Raw genomic sequence first — 24,556 nt, forward strand, 5'->3', positions numbered from 1 at the left:
ACCAGCATCGGCGTGCCCGGCGTAAACCAGTGCAGCCCCAGCGAGGCTGGCCAGGTCACATCTGCTTACACCACCTGACGATCGGCCTCTGTCAAAACTCAGCCTCCCACTGCTGCTGCCCTCCAGTTGCCTCGCTCTGGCTGATGCTTGCAGGTCCAAAGAGGGTAGGGGATTATGGTTTATAATTAACACAATTAAAAATAGACTTTGAATAAGCTGAACACAGAGAGGCTAGAAATCTGTTGTGCAACTGGCACGTTAGGAGGAAACTAAGTGGTATTATTCAAACAAAGGTAATCCAACACACCGCAGCGCGGGAGCTTCGACTACCAGGCAAGTACTTTTAAGCTTGTTTACAAACCAGCCCCCAGTGAACTCAGTACATGCACTGAGCAGCATGAACTTAACCTGTTCAGCAAGCGATGAGACAACTGCAGGGCTAGGCCAGATTCTCATCCCTGCCGTTGTACTCAGAAACTCTAATATTTGTGAAATTCTAGTTTGCTTTCCAGCTGGATTCCCAGGCTGAGGATCTCTTACTGGAAAAGATGCTTAAATTCAAGGGGCTGTTTTTTTTTAAATACCAATCTGGCTTGTATTTAAACTTCTTACAGATCTATCTTTAAGATAATAGCCATGAAACACTGTATCTGGGTTTCCTTCTTCTCAGCTGATGTTCACAAGAGTCGTTCCTGGGAAGGAAGAAACTGGCCAGCCAGTTACACTGGAGAAAATGTGAAACAGACTATGAATAAAATGCTGTGCAGTTCAAAAACAAAACCTGGGGGGAAAAAAAAGAAAGATTAAGAAGTTTGGGGGGGGTTCTTTTTTTTTTTTTTTAATACTAACTCTTTATAGTTAGGAGCTTCTATGGATTATTTATAACTAGGACAGAATTTTCAGACAGAAATGGGATTTTTAATATCAGCAGCCTTCCTCAGAACATTTTTATTGAGGAAATCTGTTTGTACGGCTGTGGAGGCCATCGGGATGCTTGGAGTAAAAGAGTACAGAAAGAGAAGACTGGGTTAAATTAATTCCTGCTAAATACCTACTAGCAGACTTGCTGTCTATATGGGGAGCTGGAGACAGAATTGTACCAGGGTAAAAAGGATACTGTCTATTTATAGCATTGCCTTCAACACCATAGGAATTCAAAGGAAAACTCCAACTCAGCACACAGTCTTCTCATCATCTGCTTCTGTCAAGATTAAATTGGGGCTGAGATCATTCCCTTCCCCTGCAAATCCCTGCTAGGAAGGATCTGTTCCTTTCTGCAAGTAAGGAACTACCATGGTACAAACCACTCCAGAGCTCATATGGTCTCAGCTCTGGGAGTCGTCACCCAGCCAAATGTCACCTCTTTCCTCTTGGTAGTCAGAGGAAAGGGAGAAAAAGAGCCCCACAAGGCTCAGCAGTTTAACAGCAAAGACCAAAGGTGTTTCACCTGCTCTGCAGCCCTGCTCCCGGTACTGTCCCCAGCCCTTCTCCTTACACCAGATGCTCTGGGGCACTTGCAAATAAAAGGGTTGTGTAGCTCCAGCATGCTCCCAGCACCAGGTGGCAGGGAGGGGAAGAGAAACAGGGTCCTGGCACATGGTCATGGTCACTCATGGTGTCACTTACTGAGATGAGGCCCTTACCTGACAGGGGTACGTGCCCCTCTTGCCACTGCAGGGCTATCCATCTCTGGGAAGGAGTGGGCTCCAGCAGGGAGGAGTAAGGAGTGGGGCACCTATTTATCAGTAGAAATTGTCTCTGATGTTAAAAGTACAAATGAGATCAGCGTTAGAAAAGGTATTAGCAAGAACCTGACCGCCTCTCTAAAAATAAGGCAGGCTCCTGGAGTTCCTTAGCTCCACTCTTCTTTTAGCATCATGGTGCCTCAGATCTTTCCTTCTCATCTTCCACCTTCCAGTTTCTCTTTAATAAGAGCTGCTCTTTCGTTCTTCACAAAGCACTACCTACTCTACTCTCTTGGTGCTCCTCTTTGTACTTCCATTATCAAGCTGGCTGCTAGGTGGGGAGCAGAAGGTGCAGGACTTGGTGCTGCCTTTGAGGTACAGGTAATTATTATGTGCATCTGTTATTGTGGTTGCTGCCTCAACAGGTGGAAAACATGCTGTTCTCTGGTAGATTTGCAGCAGTCTCCGCTCCTGCCTTGTCTTTTCTCTAAAGCCAGTCGTGTGGTGTTTCTAAAATAATAAACACAGCCTCACTGCTGCCACAAAAACCCCTGGTAAATATATTTTTATGGGAATGAAATATTAAAGGATTTGAACAGTTATTCACTGAAAGCAAAATATGAGCAGTAAGGTTGGGTAAAGATTCAAAGGCTGGTTTCCTTCCTTTCCCTAGGGCACATCAAGGCTGTACTGTTTGCACTTTAGAGATGGATAGTGGGGAATTACTTAACCCAAAATGATGGAAACAATTCAGACTATAATAATGTAGCATGAGAGTTTCTCACATTACATCTATTCCCCATACTGCTGGCTATATTCTGCCTTCAGATTCACGTGAATTGGATTCTGGAGGAACTGTATTTGAAGCCAAAATGCATTTCATTGTCTTTCTGAAGTCTCTCTATGGTTTAGTTGCTAAATCCTGAGCTCAAGGACTGGGGACAAAGCTTGTCTAAACATTTCCCAGTGTCTGTCTCTGTGAGATTCCCATCTGCTGTGTTTTATTTTGAACTTCATCTTCATACTTTCCTAAAAACACAAAGCAGAAACACACACTTCCTCTGCCCTGGAGTGCAGAAATCACCAAATTTCCCAGCAGGTTCTCTCACAACATATGATGCATCCAAGTTTGTCTAAAAATGCTACAAGTCCTTTGTGGAGTAGAAAGGGAGGAGACCAGAAACGTGGGCCAAGTTTCTGAGTGTTATGAACACCCTCCATCCCCCAAAGGGACTCCATATCCTGTTTCCTCTCTCCCAAAAATTTCACCTGGCTTTGGGTTTCATTAGGAGAAATACACATTGCTCGAGTCCAGGCTCTAAGTCTTCGATTTGTGCTTCCTGCTGACACTGCAGAGACTACAAGACCCACGAAAGCTGAGTCTGACCTGGGCGCTTCAAATTTACTACAATAGCAGAGCAAATTAAATGGAGAGCACGTTAAGTGAGTTGGGAGATTGTTGTTGACCAACAAATCTTCATTAAGTTCCCACACCAAGCTGTGCTGCACCTCCGATGAAACTGATTATTGTGTCTCCATCTGTGTTTCAACTATTTCTCCACCAGGCTTAAAGCAAATTCAAACTTACTTTAGGTCTAATTAGAAATAAAACAATATTAATCCACCTTGCCCCACACCCGCAGCTAGTTTGGAGGTGCTGGTGCATCGTTCAAACAGGGCAGGTTCCACTCTGTTCACCACCAGTTATTTACTGCCCTGGTTTTTGCTACCTCTTTTATTTACTGCCAGTCTCACAGAGACTTTGTTCACTGTTTTATGATGACTTTCTGGATTAGTTCCTGGCACTTCCCTCCAGACCTTTCAGCTCAAGAACCACCAGCATGAACCCCAAGAGTTCATACAACTCGCATGTCCCCACAGCAAAGCCTGTGGTCAGTATAACAGCAGTTTTCACAGGATTAGAGCAAAGCCCTTTTCTGATATTCATGACTGAAGGGAGGCTACCACGACTGGAGCCTCTGACAGCCTTCCCCCCAGGCCACCACTAGAATACAGCACCACAGGTAAAACTCAGGTGCCAAGCTACTCTGCTGTATGGGCTTTAAAAACACTCCGCTCGATTTAGACCAAACAGAGAAAGATTTGAGGAAAAAGTGCAAGGAAAGGAAGGGGAATTAAACAGCAGTACTGAGAGTTATATAGCTTTAGCATCTGCAGTGTACATGTGGAGTGGGACCTTCTGCCACAGAATGTCCTTGCCTTAAGGTAACACAAGAAACAATTATTAGCTATTTATACAAGGTAAGAAATAAAAGGTACACACAGATACACCACGAATGAGGGAGTTAGCCTTTAGTATCATTCTTTGCCAGATAACATTTATGGTGGCCAAACTACATGTTGGCCATGGAGACTGGCCATAACCCATACCATGTTGTCCTCAGTCAGACAACACTTGAAAAACACAGATGGGACTCAACCTTTTCTGTATCAAAGAGAAAGCATCAGTTATTTGGGTTTATGCAGCAGCACCTCAGCATGCAGGCTGTTACTCGTTCCCGGCACTGGGGCACTGCAAGGCAACCGCCCCTTCACAAAGCCGCCTGTTTTGTCCCAGGCAAGACTGAAGAGTGCAAACCACAGCAGCTGCCTTCTGATGGGATCTGAATTATGTTTTGCTAGTGGTTAATTGGTTTCCAGCTCTAGAAGAAAACTAGTTCTGTTCTTTTTGTACCAGGTGATCTATGACATTTGGGGGCACATATTTTTAACTGCTAGTTTGTTTTAGAAATATGGTAAGAGTTAACCTAAATTATTAGAAATACCTGTAATCCCAAGAGCTAACACAAATGCTGGAAAATTCTAGACCTCAAATCAGCTGTGCTACAGAATATGATGAGTTCCTGTTGGTTTGTTTTTTTTTTTTCCCTTCAGCAGACTTAGTAGTGAGATTTTACAATGAGAAGAAAGCAATTTGCTTAGCTGACTTGGGATTTCACCTCCTTCCATTGCATCTCTTAGACTATACACACATCAGCAAGCAAGTCTCAGCTCTGTTCAGTCTCAGTCTGACCTCTGTACTGACTTGATTTATTGTTTTTAGTTCTCAAATAGTATATTACGTTATACCCCAAAGGGTCCGATTAGAACTGGCCAGTATTTTAATGATTTATGAGGGGCATCTGGGACTGCATGAGTAGCATACGTGTTGTGTCACTGCTATAGGAGGAGTCTGTATTGATCCATACCAGTGTGCTCCAAGACAAAAGCGTGTCAAATTCCAATAAGCTTTAGTTCACAAACCTGATTTGACAGGTGGCCAAGCTTGCACTGGGACTGACCGTAGTTCTCATGGTGGGAATAAAACAAAACAGCTGGATTGCTTCTAGCCATTGCATTATGAGAGGATTTCCATTCCTTTCTCTTGTTCTATTTCTATCTTACAGAGCTTAAGGAGGTGTTTATCCTTCCCAGTTCTGTAGCCAGGAACCTGGGCAACAGGAGCTTGCTATCAGCTCTGTGGTTTATCTTTCTGCCAGAAGATATTGGTGAGAAATACAGGCTACCAGAACTAGCCTTCCAAACCTCTCTGAGTCCTGCCATGGCTATCACATTGCTAGAAAGTCTCAGATCATAGAGGCTGGGGTGAGAGAAAGGAAGATGAAGAAACACTTAGAAAGACAATGCAGTTGTTCTTAAGCCATAATGTCACTGCGTTTAATAAGGGATTGTGCTATTTTTTTTTTTTAGGGTATCTCTAAAGGAGGACTTTGCAAGCACAGAAAGAAGGGTATTGGGAGCATAGCATGGTGACATAGGGTTTCTGTGTCCTCGGTTTGATTTTGCATGTTCTGAATTCTATTTTGAGCACCAAAGCCAAAATGTGCCACAGCATTCTTAGGAAACCTTGTCCCCCAGCATGGAAGTCCAAACTTGACCATGACTTTCACCTCATAATGTAAGCTGCCTTTGACTCGCTAGAGGCGGGCACAGCTTTTCACCCAAATTAAACCCAAGGGTGACTCTTTACCCTGGTTCAGCTATCACTACAAGTGTCTGGCAGCCCTCTGCCCTGGGTTACCTCCCAGCTCAGACTTGTGGAGAGATGTAAAAATCTCATCCAAGTTAACTTTACCATCTCCACCTGTGCAGTTTGAACAGCAGTGTCTTCCTCACAGGCTCACTGCGATAACATCTATAAAATGCATTCCAGCGCTCAAGAAACTCCAGGGAACCAGCTGCCTACCTCCTGCTGTTTTCCATCTTCTTTCCTAGCAGGTTGCTCAGCCCTCCTGCTATGCCAGCATAGGGATATGTCTGCTGTCTCCTGTAAGCTGGGTAGCATAGAGCTATCTTCGTGGTGCTGGTAGAGACCACAGGGCTAGAACAAAGAGCAGTGAAGCTGTCAATGTCCCGAAACAGAACAGACCCAAAAAAGAGAAATATATTGTTTTTAAGATAGAAGAACATACCAGAGCTAGTCACAGGGGAGAAGGGCTTTGCATTGTGCCATCCTTTCGGTTAAACCCTTGGGGCAGAAACCATTCATTTGTAATGGGATTCTTTGAATTCTGAAGCCTGATGTTTCCAGCGCTGGGCTGGAGGACACTGCTTTATTAGTTATTGTTAAAGCAGCCTCATACACCTTCAGATGTGGCCTGCTAAACTCTGGTGGGAACACAGGACACTGACCTAAGGGACTGCATTATAACTGGGGCTCTGTGCAAGGCACAGCACAGGACATCCTTGGCCTCTGAACAGTTATTGCTGAAGCAAGAAACAAACATGACTTCTGCCTCAGATCATTTTGGAAGTGACCTGGGAAAATTAGATCAGGCTAGATTAAGAATATGCAACCAGACTAAAGCTGAAGAATAAAACCACAGCTGAGAGACTGGAAACAACACCCAAGTGACACTTTTTCTTTCATTAAGCTAGATGCAGTGTGCCCAACAACCTGTCTGTGGCTTTCTTGTGTTGTGTTCCTTAGAAAGCGAGATGTCCAGATTGACGCCCCTTACAAAGGAGACAGTATGCAAAAGAGTGTAGCAGTTGGGCTGCTTGGCAGTTGCAGTTTCACCCCAAACAGCCACAGAGAGAGAGCAGAGAATGTACCCTGTGGTGTACAGCACTAACAGGTTCTGCCTCCCACACAGTGACAGTGCTGAGGTTGAAATGCATCACTGCAAATGTGAGCCTCCAGTCCACTGGATCTGCTTCAGAGAAATAGACTCAGCACATTTCAGGCAATCTGTGAATAAACCCAAGCTTGTACCTCTCCGCAGGGTCATGCTGTACTAACATCATCCAGTAATGAGAGCACCACATGCTCTCTGCAACTGCAGGCTGCAAATATTGGTAGAGCATTACTAAAAGTCATGAAAAAGCAACTAGGATTTATGTTGGTCAGGGAGGGTGAAGGCTTTGCAGTGGTTGTACCAGAACACCAGTGTCAGCCAGACAGTAACCCAGCTGGTTACTGGCAGCTCCAAGAGGAAATTGAAGTGGCACACATTACTCCTGATTTACAGCAACCTGCATCAACTTGCCAGCCTTTCAGAAATGTTTCATCCTTTGAGTTTTTCAGTAATCTTCTGAGGGTGCTTCCAGAAAAGAAAAGAGTTTACCCATTCAGAGAATACCAGCTTTCACCTCGAACAAGTTGTTGCTGGAGGCAATAAAGCTGTGTAACAAACCTCGCGCACAGGAGAAGACAGACTTACACAGGAAGAACTGAATTTTAGGCAAGCTTGTCTTCAAGTGGGAGCATAGGGATAGCAAGAGTGTCTCATGAATGTAGCACATCCAAGAGCTGTTCAGTGCTACAATACTGTAGATTGGGATTTTTGTTTTCTCAAGAGGGAGTGAAAAACATCAGTACTGAATGGAAGAAGGAGTTACAGACTGTCAGAACCAATCATCGGTCAAGTCTACTGGCTGAAGTCCATTGCAGAAGAAACTAGCAATGATGTTGGATCTAGGAGCAGTAGCCTGGCAGGGAGCTAGAGACACTCTTAAATATGGGCGTGCTGTTGCAGTGACAAATAGCATGGAGATGTGGTAGATGCATTTTGGACCGGCTACTGTCTTTGGGTCATATGCAGTGTGTCCGATTCTCTACCAGATAAGGTTGGGTTAATGGGTATACAGATGCCCTTGGCAGCTGAGAGCACAGGAGTACCAAGGTGCTCCAGAGGGCCCAATTTTGCAGCTGAACTTCTGTGCTCACAGCCAAAAGCCCTGCATCTTTGCTGGGACTAGGGCTGGAGGGGAACCGACTTTCCTTTGCTTGCTTGCCAAGAGCCAAGTTCAGGTCCTTAGAGCTCTACAGTGCTCTTGCTCCAGCTGATGACTTCATGAACACCTAGCATGGGGAGGAACACAGCTCCCTGCACAGCTTTAAATGTTTGTGTTTCCTTGCATATGCAGATGACATCATTGCCACCTGAGGGCCTGAACTCTGGTCTTGGCAGGTAAAAGCCTTTCGGGTCACCTTACATTGGGGTTCTTGCTCTCAATGCATATTTATGTAATGATTACTAGATGGATATAATTAAATGACTGTAAAGCACCACCTAAAATGCACTAGTAATAAATTCTTAATAGCTGATGCTATACAAGCAGTTACAAAAAAATATATTGTAACATGCAGATTGTTAACAGTGTCTGGGCCTGTTTAATGCCCAGCTTTAAATAGTTACAATGCACACTGTTAAAATGGCATGTAAAATTTGTAACTAGTAAATAAAAGGTCCAATTCAGCAACAAAATACACCCAAGCTTCAGTGATGAAGAAGCCACAGAAAAGCTTGGGGTGGAGGAGCTATCTCCTCTTATCTCTGCAATCCTTCTGGTGGTGCTAGCTATCAGCCATGGTTTCTATAAAGCATACTCCATGTGCACAGTCCTGCCTGATACAGGCTCTGCCCCTGCCTCTGTCCTGACTCAGAAACATGGTTAGGATCCCATTTATATTACAAAAATGCAACTGTGTCCAGAGAACCCTTGGTTTTGCATTCCATGAGGAAGGGGTGGGTCAGAGAAAATCCATTTAGCTGCCCGTATTTTTCACTTCTCTCTTATCCAGTCAAAGCTGCAGTGTAGGCAATATCTCTACAGAGATGATTTCCCATGGCTAAAGAATAAAATAGATATACATGCAAGACCCAGAAAAATTAGCAAAATCAGAAGGTGGCGAGGTTTTGCACATTTGGTACAAAACTGCTGCACATGAAAGGATGGCTGCTTCTGTCTAGCCACTGTCAGGAACCACACACATGGATGGTAAATGCAAGTGTACTAACCAGCTGATGACAAGAGAATATTTTATACTACAGTTACGGACAAAAATGAGGCCACCCTGCCTCAGGGCCTGCATGCTGATGTACATCCTGAAACAGTCAAGACCATCAGGTCTGAGCCCTGCTGGCTGGCCCACAGATTTGCTATGAAAAAATGAGACATTTTTGAGGCTTCTGAGGCCTGGCAACCCACAACATCCATGGAAGCTGTGGTAAATTCAGCGTATTTGAGAACTAGGATGGGTTGATTAATGTCTTCCTTACATTTGAGTAGTGTTTTGCATGAGAAATGTCGCTGCTGTTTTCCCTGGATGTCACATGAAAGAAACTTCTACTTGGACTGAGGAGAGGTGTTATGATCCCTCTCCAGTTAGGACAGAAAATTTGGTACCAATGCCATACTGAGGGGGAAAAAAAACCAAAACAAACCAATCAGTTGTTTTCCTCTTCCTTGTGCTGCTAAAAGGTGTCCAATACAAAGATTAATTTAGCTAGTCTGCTCCTTAACATAGGCTCTGCATGGTCTGTTGAGAGCAAGGCCATCTAAATGGATTTTGCCAAGTCACACCAAGTGGGTGCCTCACCCTAAACATATAGCCAGGTTAAAGTTGTGGGTCTGGAAGCATCTACTAAATTTGGAAGTGCTGTTCAGATTACATCCTCCAGCTGCTGAAGAGATTTTCTTACAAACAGTTGGCTACTCAAATACCTCGTGCCTCCCTGGAAACCGCCTCTGTCTCAGCTTTCAAGTCCAGCCAGTCCTACCTCAGTCATCGCTGTATTTGATTCATACTATCTATATCCTGTAGCGCTCCTAGCAATTGATAAATTACAGCTCCAGCGAGACTGTCGGGTTAAACACCAAGGAAGAAAGAATGATGACAGTAATACTTGTCATTTGTGTGGAGATGTAGCAACACAAAACCCTTTCTCAAACATATGTTATCTTGGAGGAATCTTTCCAAGGGATAGGCTTTCTGAGAAACATTTATGACTTTTGAATACACGATAGGCATGAACTTGACACGACCTACTTTGGCCAAGCCCTGGGCTTCAGCCTGGTCTTTTACCACCACAAATCAAACAGTCTATTTGAAGTCCAGTCAGCCTGATATCTTCACTGAGATGACAAGGCTACAGCACATACCGGCTTGAGAAAAATAGGATGTAGAGCACTTTGTTCTCAGGATTTAAAAATTCAGAAAAATTTTTACTAAAGCCAGAGAAAAACGGCTACGTTCTACCCATACACAAAAGCTAATACAATGCCTGGGATGGTTAAGATATTCATTACATCATTGAAATGAAAGCACTGACATCCTTATATTATACTCAAATCCCTTCACTATCCTGGCATTGGAAAATGCAAGGAAAAGCAGAGGATATAAAGGCTTTCTACTAAGTATCCTAGACACAAGAGCTGTTTTTTCCTCCTGACTTTCCACAGCTGCAGGGTTTTGTGTCGCCCCATCTCAGTCTTCACACCATCCTCTCAGCTTGATCTCATATCAATATAATGCCAAATTGTCAAATTACACTGACTTTTGAGTTTGTTCTTATTTAATTAAATACTCTGGTGTTGGAGAAATTGGATACAAGGTGGCACATGTTCCCAAGGACTGAGACACCTGTCAAGGGATACCTGTCTCTAAAGGCCCTCTCCTCAGCATGGCACTGAACAGCACTAATTATGTTACGGATAAAGCTGTAGTCACTGAATTAACTGAAAAATAACCAAAGCATCCACAGTATGTGCAGTCCACAGGGGCATTCACTGCTGGGAAGAGAGGAAGCCCAAACATTCAGGCCTAAACATTGAGGAAGGAGATACTCTCTGTGAGCTCACACAGGACCACTTTCCTTTCTTCCTGGGACTTTCCCTATATAAGGAACCATTGACCTGGCCACTCACCTGCAGCAAAGCCACTAATGGGTTTCCAGAAAGGGGGCTTCAGGTGCAGGCATGGTGTGGTGACACGTATGGCCTGTGTCATACTCTAGGTCACTCTAGATGATCAGAATGACCACCTGCTCTGCAAAAGGCCTCTTTGATTGCAATTCTCCTGCTAGTCATAATTAAGGAAATTCTATTACACAGTTCAGATACAATTACAGTTGTAGTACAAACCAATTCAAAATTAATCTAAATATAATGGTAAAATTTATCCTACATGATTGAATAATTACTGCAATACAACTCCAGTAGGGCAAAGATCAGGAACATTTCATATGAATAACATTCAGAAACCGGCATTTTAAAATTGTATTGCTCATTCATACAACACATGACAGAAACAGATCCACTACAAAGAGCGAATATAGAGGAACTGAGCTGAGAATCATTAAAACCATATTTTTAAAATGAAGAAGCACCACATTATTATATATAATCATTTTCCTTTCACACTGATTTGTTTTAATCTATTCGTGCTCCTTATAAAACATTACACAAAATTTTAATCATAGCATTGTTTTCTTTAAATATGTGCATTTCAGTAAATGACACTTGCATGTATAAATTTAGTGAGTTAAAATGTTAGACTGATGCTAGAACTGAGCAGTCATTTATTCAGGAAAAAATTGCCTTGTTTTCCTGCCTGTAAATTTTCTATGGAAAGCTATTATTTTTTTCAGTGTATTCATTATTCAACATATTAGTTGAATAGTCCTACAGAGACTTCTCTTCTTTTGAATCATTCACAGCCTGTTAGTTCCAATTATTTCACATTTGAAATTTGAACCCCAGTCCTTCGTTTTTATTGGACATAGAGTTTACATGAACTGATGCTGTTCTACAGTTGAACAAATGTGACCAGAATGCAGATGGAATAAGTTCTGCACACAGTGTCAGCAGTTCATGTCTGTGTTTCAATAGGAGTAAATTCCTTAGCTACAATACGAGATCAATGTGAGCACAATCTGAAAGTCATCTTAGGATAATTCTGAAGCAGCACACCCATCTTATAAAGAAAGACCATTATTCCACAACTTTTGATATCCACATAGCACACACTACCTTCTTTTGCCAAGCCTACGCCGTTATGTTCCCTTCTAGAAAGACAACTTAAAAAAAAAAAAAAAAATCTCTGAAGGAGCACTTTTCCTAAGGTGTGCTATGCTTCAGAGTTGTCCACCCAGCTGTGACAGGGATGCTGTTATGGACCTGGAAAGCATAGCTCCCAGAAGAGCCGTGACTGAGTTGCCGCCTGCCCCTCTCCATCTTAATGACAGCCTGAACACTGCAATGTTACCAGGACTTTTGGGCAGTGCCCTGTAATTCTCCACTCCCATGAGGCTTAGGAAAGCAAGGCTGACAGCAGCCTTCAGTCTTCTGAGGCTAGGTAATATGAAAATCAAAGTATTTATACAGTGGAGGGAGCGAGAGGAAGGGATAACAGGCAGTAGTAAATAAGAAAAAACCCGAAGAGTTGAAAGCAATTTTATAGGGAGTGAGAAGTGCCCTAGAGTGGTCATTAGCCACACTGCAAGGAATGAGATACATCAAAAAAGGGGAACATTTGCTGCAGATATTATGAGGTGGGAAGGATTGGAGGAGGCTGTTATTCTTGAAAGTATTTAATGAATTGGCAGATGGCCCTGTGGTCAGGACACAGGAAATGCAAGTCCCACTTCTGCTGCAGACCTCCTGTGTGGGATCAGAGAAGTCACGCTGGTGTCTGAGATCACCAGCGGGAGCCGGGCAGAGCTGGCGCAGTGGGCACTGGGGTGGCCAGCGTCAAAGAAGCTATCAAAATTGATGGGGGATGTCTGTTCCAGTATGGGAATTCCTCCATGCTTCCTCTTGCATAAAGCCATCCAAAATGGGCAAGAACATCTGCTTTTGTTTTCACAGTAAAAGCTGACACTGGATGAGATACGCATATTTGGGAGGGGAGCACATTCCACAGTGGAGCTCTTTGTGTTACAAACAATGCGAGACCATCCTGGGAACATCATTATTCGGTGAAAACTTACTGTATTCAAGAGGACAAGGCTGCCTGTGAAGGTGGCAGAAGAAGGTGTACTGACAGAAGAGAGGGCCCCTCTTGGCAGCTGGGTGGCAAGGCAAACCACCCAAGTGCACGGCAGAGGGGTGGCTTCTAGTCAACGTTCTGTGGCCTAACACCACAGTCACTGCTTCCCTCCTTCATTTCTGTGGACATTTCGGGGACTTAGTTGCTCCATTTGTCCTTCAGCAAAACAATGGATTAATACAAAGGTGCAACAAGCTCCCAAAGCAGGCTAGTCTTCAGACTCTCTCTCTGTCTTTGTGGATCCAAAGACAAATATTTTTAAACAAAATTACACCAAAATGTGAACGTAGGGCTAGTGAAAGTACCTTGATGGGAAACTAGGAAAACCTTTCATCACAGTTAGCACTTGGAAAGAAATTGTCAATGGAGGTGCTTGAATGTAAATACAACCTTTTAGTAAATGGCAGAGCTGTTCAGCAGAAAGATGAAAGGTTTCAGGTTTTCTGTCCTGGACTGTTCTACCCCAAACCACCCCTCTAATCATTTATGCAAAAGACATTTAGCAGTCAGTGGCAGAGCAAGACTTGGACTCATTGGCTACAACTTCATCCATGTCCTAGACAGATGCTTGTGTTCTAAAGCTGCCTGAGTTGACAGAGTTCCCAATATCTCTGTAATACAGATACTGGACTAATTTTTAGAACATAGCTAAATATATATATTTTTTAATGATTTCTTAAAACTTAACTCTGGTAAAAAGAGAGTTTCTATTCCCCTCTTCAAAAATCCTCCCAACAGTTCAAATCTGTAGCTAACACAAGGAACCACTATTTCAAAAGAAATGTATCACATGGGATCAGAGTAGTTGCAGAGATAAATTGATGCCTAAAGGATGCCTAAAGAAACTGTTTCTCCTTGTAATTAAAGTTCTTACTTCAAGATCAGAAATGGGACAGCTCTTGAAGGGGGCAGAGAGGAAAGGAATGCAAATTAAAATCTATTAAAAAATATATTAATGCTCATATGAATGGCAGAGGGAATCATTATAACTTAGTCATGCAGATTCTTTCTACCATGAACATTTGTCATCAGGACAGCAAGTATGGCTGGCATTTACTATCAGAAAGAACCAAAATACTCCTTACAGAGTTTCCCCTGTTGAAGCTGACAATTAACAGTTAACCAGTGAATAAGATTTTGCACGACCAATTCTATTCAGCTCAGCTCAGTTTGTTGAGCAAATTATAAAAGACAAATCAGATAAAGTATATATAAGTAAGCCCTGGTTACATGGTTAAAGGAAAAGCTCAGTCTACGACATTAGTAACTTGTTTCTATACCCACTGCATAGCTACATTTACACAACACATTTTCCGTAGCATTACCTCTTTCCATTTGAAAGCAGAACTCTCATGCTGGCATACTGAGAACGGTCTGTTTCACTGCGGTGGTAATAGTGTCTAGAATTCCAAATAGGAAGTGGGGAAGTTCATACTTCTATGAAAAAAACTTTTAAAATATAATCATGACGTTTTAATTGACTGTTTGACATACCTAGAAAGAAGGGCTGAGTAGTCAGGTCAAAATAAGCCTGCTGAGACCCTGAGCCTAGTAGTTTGAAAAAGCTTTAGCTTCCAATTTGCCATAATAATATAAATAAACTTTATTTAAGAAGCACAGGCTTCAAAATCATTGTCTGAACCACAACATGGGACTATGGGAGCCACTGGACTGTCAATGTTTATATTGCAACGGTATTCCCAAGTCCAGTCATGGCCTCTGCTATGATAAGTATATAAACACATGAGAAAAAGACAATCTTTGCCCCAAAGAGCTTACTACCGCAACTGCAGGCAAGCTTTGTGAGGGGGTAAGGGAGGGTGTGAAGAAGAGAGGGAGACCTCAGAAGTGTCTCTGGCTGGTGGTGAATGTCTGCCCTCCACCTTTCAGGATGGCCTGGGACTCCCTGTGCAGCAGGGACTTACTGCGCCCCAAGATAAGAAGTGCCTCAAGCCGGATGCCTGGCAGACAGAGCAGTGCCGAAACACCATCCCTGGAGGAGCTGCAGCGCCTTCTCTGGACACGCACACACCCCACGGGGCACGTGGACGAAGTCTGGCCAAACCTTTACGTGGGAGACCTGTAAGAGAGAGGGAAGGGTTGAAGGTGTTAATGCAACTCTTATCCCCCTCCCTATACTCCCTGAAATCATCTACTCTTTATTTTAAAAGACAGCTAGGCACTAATTTGGTGCCTCACAGTAAGTCTAAGCATTGATCAAGGCTGAACTGTGCTTAGGATCCTGCAGCATAGAGAAAAGGCATCCTAAGTATCCCAAAAGAATAGTTCCTGAAATGATGGATGATCAGCAGAGGTGACTTGGTGAGGAAGCAAACCAGAACACTCTTGGCTTGTGCAGAAATGTCATCACCACCACCTTTTTATTTTTTGTCAGTTGAGAAGAAGAACCTAAACTGATGTTTGGGGGAAAAAAATGCAGGAAACTTAAAAGTGAGTTTCTTAACAAGCCAATTCTGTCTTGAAGCATTTTGGTGGACACTTTGCACGTGATCAACCTGTCAGAAAATAGCCACTACAACTTCATGCAGTTTTAACAAACTGCACCATCAGCAGCATGTTCTACCCCACATTGCCATGCAGCAGGCAAATATAATCCTCCGTCCTTCTTGCAGGTATGTTGCTCGTGACAAAGCGCAGCTGAGCCGAATGGGCATCTCCCATGTTGTGAATGCTGCTGCCGGGCGATTTCACATCGACACTGGACCCAAGTTCTACAAAGACCTGCTTGTGGATTACTACGGAGTAGAAGCAGAGGACAACCCAAACTTTGATCTCAGCATTTACTTCTACCCAGTTGCTCGATACATAAGAGCAGCACTGAATTCCCCAAGAGGTAACTAGACCATCTGTGCATGTTGCATACCTTCTGCATAGGAGCCAAGTAGGGCAAGTTATCAAATAGTATTTGGCATAAACCAGCCACCTGCAGATGTGTGTAAGAATGGAGATACCCAAACCAAGTAGCATCGCACGTGCCTCCTGAACTCCCACAGTGAGTAGGAGTTCCCCTGAAACAGGGAAGGATGCACTGAACAGGCTTTCAAAGGGGTTTTCCCTATGCCTAGTGCTATTCATTAGCAAAAGACAAAATAGCAAGTATCCCTTATTACCTATAGAATCATAGAATCACTGACCTGGGAGGAGGCACATACACTTGGTCTTTTCAAATTAGCAATGGGGTTTAAAATAAAAGCTAGGATGGGGTAAAAAGACAAGGGCAAGCATCATATTTGAGTAAGAAGAATCAACTATAACACTACAATCTGTGCAAGTCCTACAAACACAGGATAGGGAAGAACTTGCTGGGAAGCAATTCTGTAGAAGAGAACCGAAGCAACACCACCAGCTGGGAGATAATGCCATGCTGTTGCTAGAAGGAATATAACCTTGAAATAGGAAGATAACCCACAAAATCCTTGGAATCACTAAATATAGGCCAGGTACAATGCCAGAGGCCTGGGGCTAGTGGGGAATCATTACTATTAAGGACAAACCTTCACAAAAGCAAGTCTCCACTGTGCCAGAAAACTGTACAGATACCCGAAGTAAGTGATTTATTAAGCAAACAGTTATACACTAAGCAAAACTGTTTTGCTTGCATCATTGTGAGCTTTAACATCAATGAGGGTCCTAAAATACTAACTACCCAGCTTTATCATATGCAGCTAGTAGATCTGATCTATGCCGTACAATCTAGGAAAGGGAGACAGAGTAACTGAAAACAGTGCACCTCCATGCTAGATACCTCAGTGTTTACTGCTGTTTGGAGGCCTTGATCCATCCTGTTAGAAAGTATTTGCCTTTGTGAAACTGAGGGCTCCATTTGGATTTCAAAACCACTAACATATTTGGGGAATTTGGAACCGCACCCACTTCTATTACAGCGTATGCTATTTGCAATTGAAGTCATTATTGGTGGTGCTCCAGAGAAAGGTAAGATCCAGAATCTTTTCATGCGTATTTAAACAAAAAGAGGTTCCAAATCAATTGACAAAGGACAGAAAACAACAGATTAATTGTGGTGGCCACAAAAGCAAACAAAACCAGTGCTTTGCACGATGCATGCCCAAATACTGAAAGTTATGAATGCAGAACAAGTTAAGGCTCAAGGCAAACACACAATGAATTCATCATGTCTAGAGTGCATATTTATCCCTACTCCCATGCTTTTAGATATTGCTTTACTGAACTCCATATGGAAGCAGGGTTCTGGGAATGGAGACAAGGTGAAATTCAATCATACACAGTCCAGCTGTTGCTGACATTCATAATTTTAAGGAAAGTGCAACAGTTTAGAAAATATATAAACAAGATGTTCTGGAAGCATAATTTCCTGAGGTACAGAAATTTAGCAGCTAAATACCCATAACCTATGCAGGGATAAGGCAGGGAGGGGATTGTTACTCACATCATTTAGAAGAAGAAAAAACCCAACATTTATTATAAGCAGTGATGTTGAACAAAAAATTATACCAAGTGACAAGAGGCCTGTTCATATTAAACTCAGGATGTAACGAGGTACTTCTGTTTGATTGAGAAGTCATTTAAGACTGCTGCTTAACTATTACAAGCAAATTCAACATCTTTTTTTTTTAATGGAATTAAATTATCTTTTTCACCTGGGAGGATAAGTCAAAGTTAAGACTATATGAGGCACAAACATATTTAAAACTACGAATCAAATACTCATTAGAATTAAGTAAGAACTGATACTCTCATCATGCTTGAAGAAAAATTCTGATGCTTTACACCAGAAGTTCGGAAAAGAACACGGTCAGATTTATTCCAGATTTCTACCTTTAGCTTTTACCTTCTAACAGGATATGTCTTTGGTGATGTGAGGAATTTATTTTTAAGGCAATTTCTTCAAACCCAGATGCCAGAGCATAAACAAAAGGAGGCAGGGGAGCGTGCACTCACACACTCCTAATTGGGAGCTATTCCTGTCACAGTGGTCAATGGCTGCATCACACCCTGAATGACTGACTTCATCATCTTTCTCATACAGATTAAGAAATACAGGCGCTACTATTGCAGCCATGCTATATAAGCATTATTTTATGAACTCTGCTTCCTTGGCTGCCTTTCCTTCAGCACAGCCCTGCTGTTCCTTTGCCCACGTAACAGAACTGTTTAGGAAGGCTTAGCCAAGAGCAAGCAGATGCACAATCTGCCCCCTTCTCTGCAAGGAAAAACACAGTGTCAGGGAAGTACTGGCCTTCTCCCTCATGCTTATGCTCAAGGGGCAACACCGTGAATATCAGTCTTGCCCCTTTGCATGGCCATCTGTACAATTTGCATTTTTCTGGAGTGCAGCTAAACCTAAGCATAAATCAACAGGGTTTGGTAAGGTCTAGCAGAAGACTGAGGGAAAGAGAATTTGAGCAGATGAAAGCATGCCATGCAAAACTATTAAAGTAACACCATGCAGAGAGAAAGATTCCCAAGTAGAGAGCTTCTCCTTTTATTGACCTCCAAACCTGTTTAAAACAGGCAGGTTAAAAACACCCATTAACTTCCTGAAATGGCAACCCCTCTAAAAGGCATTTCCCTTCTTCCACTTCACTGGAGCAAATGAAAAGCTAGGCTCCCTCTCCTGCCTTCTTCTTGGTGGTGGTAGTTATGAAAGAAGCTTAACCTAGGAGAAAGGGGTCCTCTCTCTTGACTCTGCTGTAGGTGCATTACATACATCAGTTTCACCTCCCACTCTCCAGAAGATGACAGCCCTTACCTGTTCCAGAAGGCGTGGGAAGAAGGGACACGCCACCATTTAAAGCTGTCTGTAGGCTTCTTGCTATTTTCAGCTGTGACAAAATAGACACTTGATTAGTCAAGGAATAGACAATTGATTCTGCACCTGGCTACAGGACAGTGGCTAAAACGTAACAGGAGATGAAAAAACCGTGGTGGGGTGGGAAGAGCCCCAGGGTCCCATTAGCCCAGCTGAGCTCTCCTCCTGGTGAGCAGCATAATTCTGCTGGATTCAGTGGAGCAAGGGCAGCTGGGGTGTTCACTCCGGGTGACAGTTTGGAGCCTGGTCTTAAGCCAAATTGAATCCATCCTGCAAGAAAGCAAGGGCTAGTTCAGGACATTTAGCTCAGTTAATGACGAGTAGCAAAAGGACAATAAGATATTATGTGTTTTAATGACTGATTTGTTCAACAACATTGAATTTCCCAACTTGCATTTGGCCAAAAAAGTGGAATGTGCAAACTTTATCCCTAGTGCAAACCCTTTGATGTCAGTAGAGTTAGAGCAGGCATGAGCTGGATATAATATCCATAATCCGTTGTTAAAAACCAAGTGTTATTGTTCTGCACAAATCCCAGCCAGATGACAGTTATTGTCTGCCTCTGCAAAAAGTAGCTTGAGATGTGCGGTGCAACATTTCAAATAAGGATTGCAAGATTTAATAACGCCAGAAGCTAAGTGCCCCCACTTCTCCTCAGTTAATCCCATTATTCCTAAGGGATCCTGTTACATGCTCAGAGAGAAGGTTGCAACATGGCCCTCTAATGTGGGATCAGTCGAACTTCTCTTTGCACTGTATGTTAAAACAAATGGGGGCGGGGAAGGCAGATTTGGAGAATGTTGGCTTGCGGCATGGATTCTGTAGTACAGAAGATCTGTTTATAACCTCCTTGCCCACCCCATGACAGGGGCATGCACCACAACTGCCTCTGTGAATGCTGCTTTCCCAGACTGTGGTCCAGCAGCCACTCGGGAATCTGAGCCTCAGTGCTGGGACGGTGCATCCCGGCTGCCTCCTGTGAGAGGCTGATGCAACACACTGTTATCAAGACCCCTGCAGTCAGCCCACATGGTGCAGATATGCTTCAGGTGCTATTCAAATGCAGTGTATCATGGTGGGTTCAGAGTGTCACTTCACCAATTTACAGCTACTGCTAAAACACAAGGGTCTGAGCCCGTAAACAGAACCAGATAGCAACACAGCTTTTGTTTCCTGACTCAAGTTTAACATTCAATTTGTTTGCTACAAATAATCACATAGTAAATTCAAATTTGCTTTCATTAAAGCAATTTTACGTTAATTAAATCATTTCACATGACTGATTTATCTGCAACAAACAGTCATTTTATTGTCAGTGTACCAGCATTTATCATAACCTCTGTGCATGGTGAAACAAAAGCTAACAATGTGGAATAGATACTGCACATGTAAAAGAGATAATATACCTGCATCCTCATGGGAACAAGTTTATTAGAGAGCCATGCAGATTAGGTCCAAGGTCAATAGTTGGGGCTTGTCCAGGTTTTTGCTGAGACACCTTCTAAAGCTAGTTGCTGATCTAGGAGGACTCTTTTGAAGTGCAGATAAGCCAGAGAAGCAGGGAAGAAAATTCAGTGTGCTCTTACTTGCCACCTCCTCCTCTCGGACACAGAGCTAGATATAAAATGGTAGAGAGACTGCCTGTACAAGCAGGAGTCCGGAATTTGTTCTGCTTTCTGTGGCCCCAAAAAAAACCACATCAGGCAAAATTTAATGGCAGCATCCATACCTGTGCTCAGCTCGGTCTTCAGTTCCAGATTGCAGGTGGGGCTGAGCATTTTCCAAAGCAGAAACCCCCATCTGGGTGGGAAAAAAAAAAAATGGACCCAAGAGCAATTTTACAGAAATTAGGTTCAGAACAGCAAGGCTCCTGGCCCCCATCCAATTTCTGGCTAAATTTAGATTGAAATTCAAAATCGAATCCAACATCAAGGCCATCTCTTTTTGGTGGTTGTTTGTTTGTTTTTTCCCCTTCCTGGTGCAGTTCAAACCATAAATATAATTTCTTTTTGTTTCAGTGGTAGAGTGCTGATAGCTTTGAAGTTTTCAGACAAAAAAAAGAAAGCAGTTCTGATTCCAAGAAAATTTTTTAGGACATGTTGTTCCTTGGCTTGTTATCTGGGGTGTGCATTAGGGTGAGTGTCTGGATTTCCCCAGTCCCTGCCACTACGCTGCAGTTAGGCCTACTGCAAACTACTGAAGATTTTCCAAAGACTTTTTGGACTTAGACCTATTTGCAGTATTTCTCAAAGAGAAATTGTGCTCCTGACTCCTTCACGTTCCTCTGAAAATCTCAGACCTGGGTTATTTGGGTCTGAAGTGCCTCCTCTGGGGAAGATAATACAGCATACGTATCCCACAAGGTTGGTGTGAAGACTAGTGATAGTGCAGCACATTGGAAAAAAAAGTCTAGTGAAAATTCAAATTAGCATTATCTTTTAACAAGGGTGCAAAGGACTTCTCCATATTCCCATAAAAAGTAGGGCTTCACTTCCAAGAATCCCCATGGAGTTAATGGAATTGACAGATAGATGTAATTTAACTTGAATAATGGCATCAGTATCTCAATAAATTCTGTGAAGTTGTATCTGAATGGGAAAACACAAACAGAAATCACTTGATCTTCTAATTCTGCAAAACTGACATTATGTGGGAAAAACCTCTTCCTTCCCTGAAAAGTTTCGATGCCCAGTCCTAGTCTGCTGTCACCAGAGCTGTTTTCGCCACTTCCTTGGAGACTATATTTGTCCCTTTATTTCTGCTGAAGACATGTCTATCTTTAGGTCAGAGCTCAGATTTCTCATGCCAGGATAATGAAAGGTGGCTGTGTCACATACATTGTGGAATTCAACACTTCTCTCAACCTGCTGGCCAGAGAAGGTTTCTACAACACATGCTCGTGCTCTCCGAGCATGTGGCTATGCCATCATCATTAGCCAGAACTGGAACGGTTGCTAAATAAATACTGTGTCACAAACAAAATGGGACTTAAGATGAAAAGCTGCGCACAAAGTACCCAGAATTAACACCCGGGGAGATGGGGGCAATCAGTCTGAGGTTTTTGGCTGGATCTAGGCTCAACATGCAGCAAGGATATTTTCGTCTCGCTCCCTGGTAATAGAGAAATTAAGATGCTGTAAGCACAAACAAAACAAGGAACTAGCCCTGAAAAGCTGTCCGTTCTTTCTACTCCTCCTTACATTTTACAGAGTAGCAATATCTGAGGTACTTTGTTCCATCTCCAAAGGAAAAAAAGCAACATGGGATTGTTTTTACTGATTTTCATCTTTTTCTGGATATAAATTGTATTGTTGTTAAATTGCATTTTCATAGAGCATTATAAACATAATAAACAAGAGACTACAAATATGACGGTCTAAAAAATTTTTTTAAAATGCAGAAAATATTTAATTTCAAACTTATGAAGATTTCCAGTTCTGAAGTTTTCATGCTAAAAATACATCTTTTTAGCTCCTTTAATGAGAGACAGAGCTGTCCATTAGGTGGTCAGAAGCTCAAATCTGATTCTAATCAGTGGCTACTGCAATAATGCCCAATTGCTGAGCCATGGTCTCTGGGGAAAGACTAGATCTGACTGCAGCAAAGGACAAGAAAGTTTGAAAATTTTCAGGCATGGCTATAATTCAGTAGAACAACAGAACATTTTTTGTCCAATTAAAAATTTCTCATCAAATCATACCATTTTTGTGAAAGTTGAAGCATTTTACAATATTTACAAGAAGTAGGTTTTCAGATTCCAGAATGAGCTCTTTGCTCACACCCAGAGTGAAAGGACTACAAACTTGAATTTTTCCATCTGAAAGCAATCCTTTTGACAAAATTTCCTTTAATTTCACATAAGACTATTAAAAAAAAAAATGGTTATCTCCTTCCAGCATGGGTCAAAGACACACATTAGAAACCTGGGAAGCAGTCATGATAGAGAATTGCATTTCTCTGGCTGCTTCCATTAGTGATCACAGCAGAGAAACCGAAAGCAGAGCAGAGGGAAGGTGGGAGCTACACTCCTGGATCCCTGGAACCCTTCCCTGAGGCTCACTTACAGCAACACGGAAGGACTCACGATATTACTCTTACTGAAGATGCACACCTCACATTGAAATCTCTAGGGAACTCAAAACATTTCATAAGCCATTTTTCTAGTGATCACCCAACACAGAGGGAAGACAAAGGCATTAGGGAAGAACAGTGACTATAGATGTACAGGGTAGGCTATAGAAATAAAAAAACATAAGTAAGCTGGTGCAAATAGCATGTACGAACAGGCCGCTGTTCTTACTGGTAACACCCATTTTCCAACACGCTTCCAACAAGGTCTGGGCAGCAGTCAGCACCTTCAGAAAGCCTTACTGCCCTAAGCAAAGAAGAAAAATAGAGCTTGAGGAAAGCCAGGAGCCTTCTTGTACTAACAGTGAGCACTCCTGAGCATTGCACATTTGAAATCCCAAGTTTCCAGGCCCTCTGGTAGTAAGCAACCCACCCAGGCTGCTTCCCATAGCATGACCTTCAAGTATGAAAACTTGAAGCTTCGCCAGCAAGTACATCACTCCCAAAGCTATGTGTGAGCAAGCAGGGATGCCATGGACAACAAGCTGGGCAGGAGCGCTAAGGGCATGCCATCAGGCTAGCAGCTAAGCCCAAGCAAGCGCAATCATGGGTCCTGCAATACAATTCTGAATTTTCTGTCCCCAGCCATTAAAAACCCCATTGCTCCCCAACCAGCATTGCACCAGGTCTGCTCTGCAGGGCTGAGAACACCTGCTTGCTCAGCCCCAGTATCAGCACCACTTCCATCTCTGCTCCAGCACGATAAACCACACCATTTGGCCTCCTGGCATAATTGCATTTCTCTCTCTCCTTTTTTCCAGGCAAAGTACTAGTTCACTGTGCAATGGGAATCAGCCGATCTGCAACTCTTGTCCTCGCTTTCTTAATGATCTGTGAAGATATGTCCCTCGCTGACGCAATTCAGACTGTGCGGTCACACAGAGGGATCTGCCCCAACTCCGGCTTCCTCAAGCAGCTTCGGGAGTTGGACCTCCAGTTAGGAAGAAGGAAAGGCAGAGGAGCAGAGGCCTGCTAGTGCCAAGGGGGCATGTCTCTTGGCACCAGACCAAGAGATGCTGCCCTCACTGAAGACAGTGCAAGGATGCTGTCAGGACTGCTCTGTAGCCGCACTGAGAAACTTCTTGGGAAACATCTGAGCATAAGCAAGCTGGTAGGAGTTCAGTATGTATTTTTTTGGATAAGCCCACTAATTGAAAGAAAATGAAATAAAGAAGGACTCAAACCAGCAGTTTTGCCCACCTGGGCCTGTTTATTTAACTGCCTGTTGGGCAGGGCACAGGGAGCAGTTGGGTTTTCATGCAGAATTAAAAGGCAGCACAGTCAACTTGAAAAAAGACTTTTTACTTGCTTATAATTGCATTTATATGGCAAGAGGGAAAATGGCTAAACTAGTAAAAGGAAAAAGAAACCATGAGCTTTTTAAGCAAATCTTTAACATTTCATATCCAGCTGGCATAGGGTGAGACTTCAGATTTTGCAAGCTGACATGCTCCTTTAGTCTGACATGGTGACACTAGTCAGGATCCAACTCAGACCTTGGTCTCTCTCTATTACAAGCCTTGGAGGCTCTTGCTGGGACCTTCACAAGTCCTTTCAGCTTCAAATCTATGGCAAATACTCAGAACTTAAAAAGACCATGAAATCCTCAGGAGCCGGTACTGGAGGTCCCAGCCA

The 24,556-nt window shown here is 42.9% G+C and overlaps 1 protein-coding gene and 1 long non-coding RNA gene across 4 annotated transcripts; one reads left to right on the forward strand and one right to left on the reverse strand.

Annotated features, from left to right (window-relative positions):
* The first annotated feature begins 83 nt into the window (after positions 1-83).
* LOC104016475 (dual specificity protein phosphatase 13B-like) lies at positions 84-24,110 on the forward strand. Of its 2 annotated transcripts, none has more exons than XM_087765734.1 (4): positions 84-164; positions 14,872-15,063; positions 15,615-15,835; positions 23,683-24,110. In XM_087765734.1, exons 2-4 carry the CDS (start codon positions 14,873-14,875, stop codon positions 23,895-23,897), a joined length of 627 nt encoding a protein of 208 aa, XP_087621860.1. In that variant the 5' UTR covers positions 84-164; position 14,872; the 3' UTR covers positions 23,898-24,110. The 2 variants fall into 2 exon arrangements, with proteins under 2 accessions (XP_087621860.1, XP_009467681.1); XM_009469406.2 differs by having other exon boundaries at positions 93-333.
* On the reverse strand, positions 14,354-20,706 carry LOC148054806 (uncharacterized). 2 transcript variants are annotated; one of them, XR_015706489.1, is made up of 4 exons: positions 20,200-20,706; positions 18,734-19,063; positions 14,907-15,061; positions 14,354-14,381 (listed from the first exon to the last, which is right to left on the reverse strand). It is a non-coding gene; the product is annotated as an uncharacterized LOC148054806 (long non-coding RNA). The 2 variants fall into 2 exon arrangements; XR_015706488.1 differs by having other exon boundaries at positions 18,734-20,706.
* Positions 24,111-24,556: the final 446 nt, after the last annotated feature.

The sequence above is a fragment of the Nipponia nippon genome, unplaced genomic scaffold (genome assembly GCF_047370975.1).
Source record: "Nipponia nippon isolate SJK-2023a ecotype South Korea unplaced genomic scaffold, ASM4737097v1 scaffold_3, whole genome shotgun sequence".
NCBI classification, from domain to species: Eukaryota; Metazoa; Chordata; class Aves; order Pelecaniformes; family Threskiornithidae; genus Nipponia; species Nipponia nippon.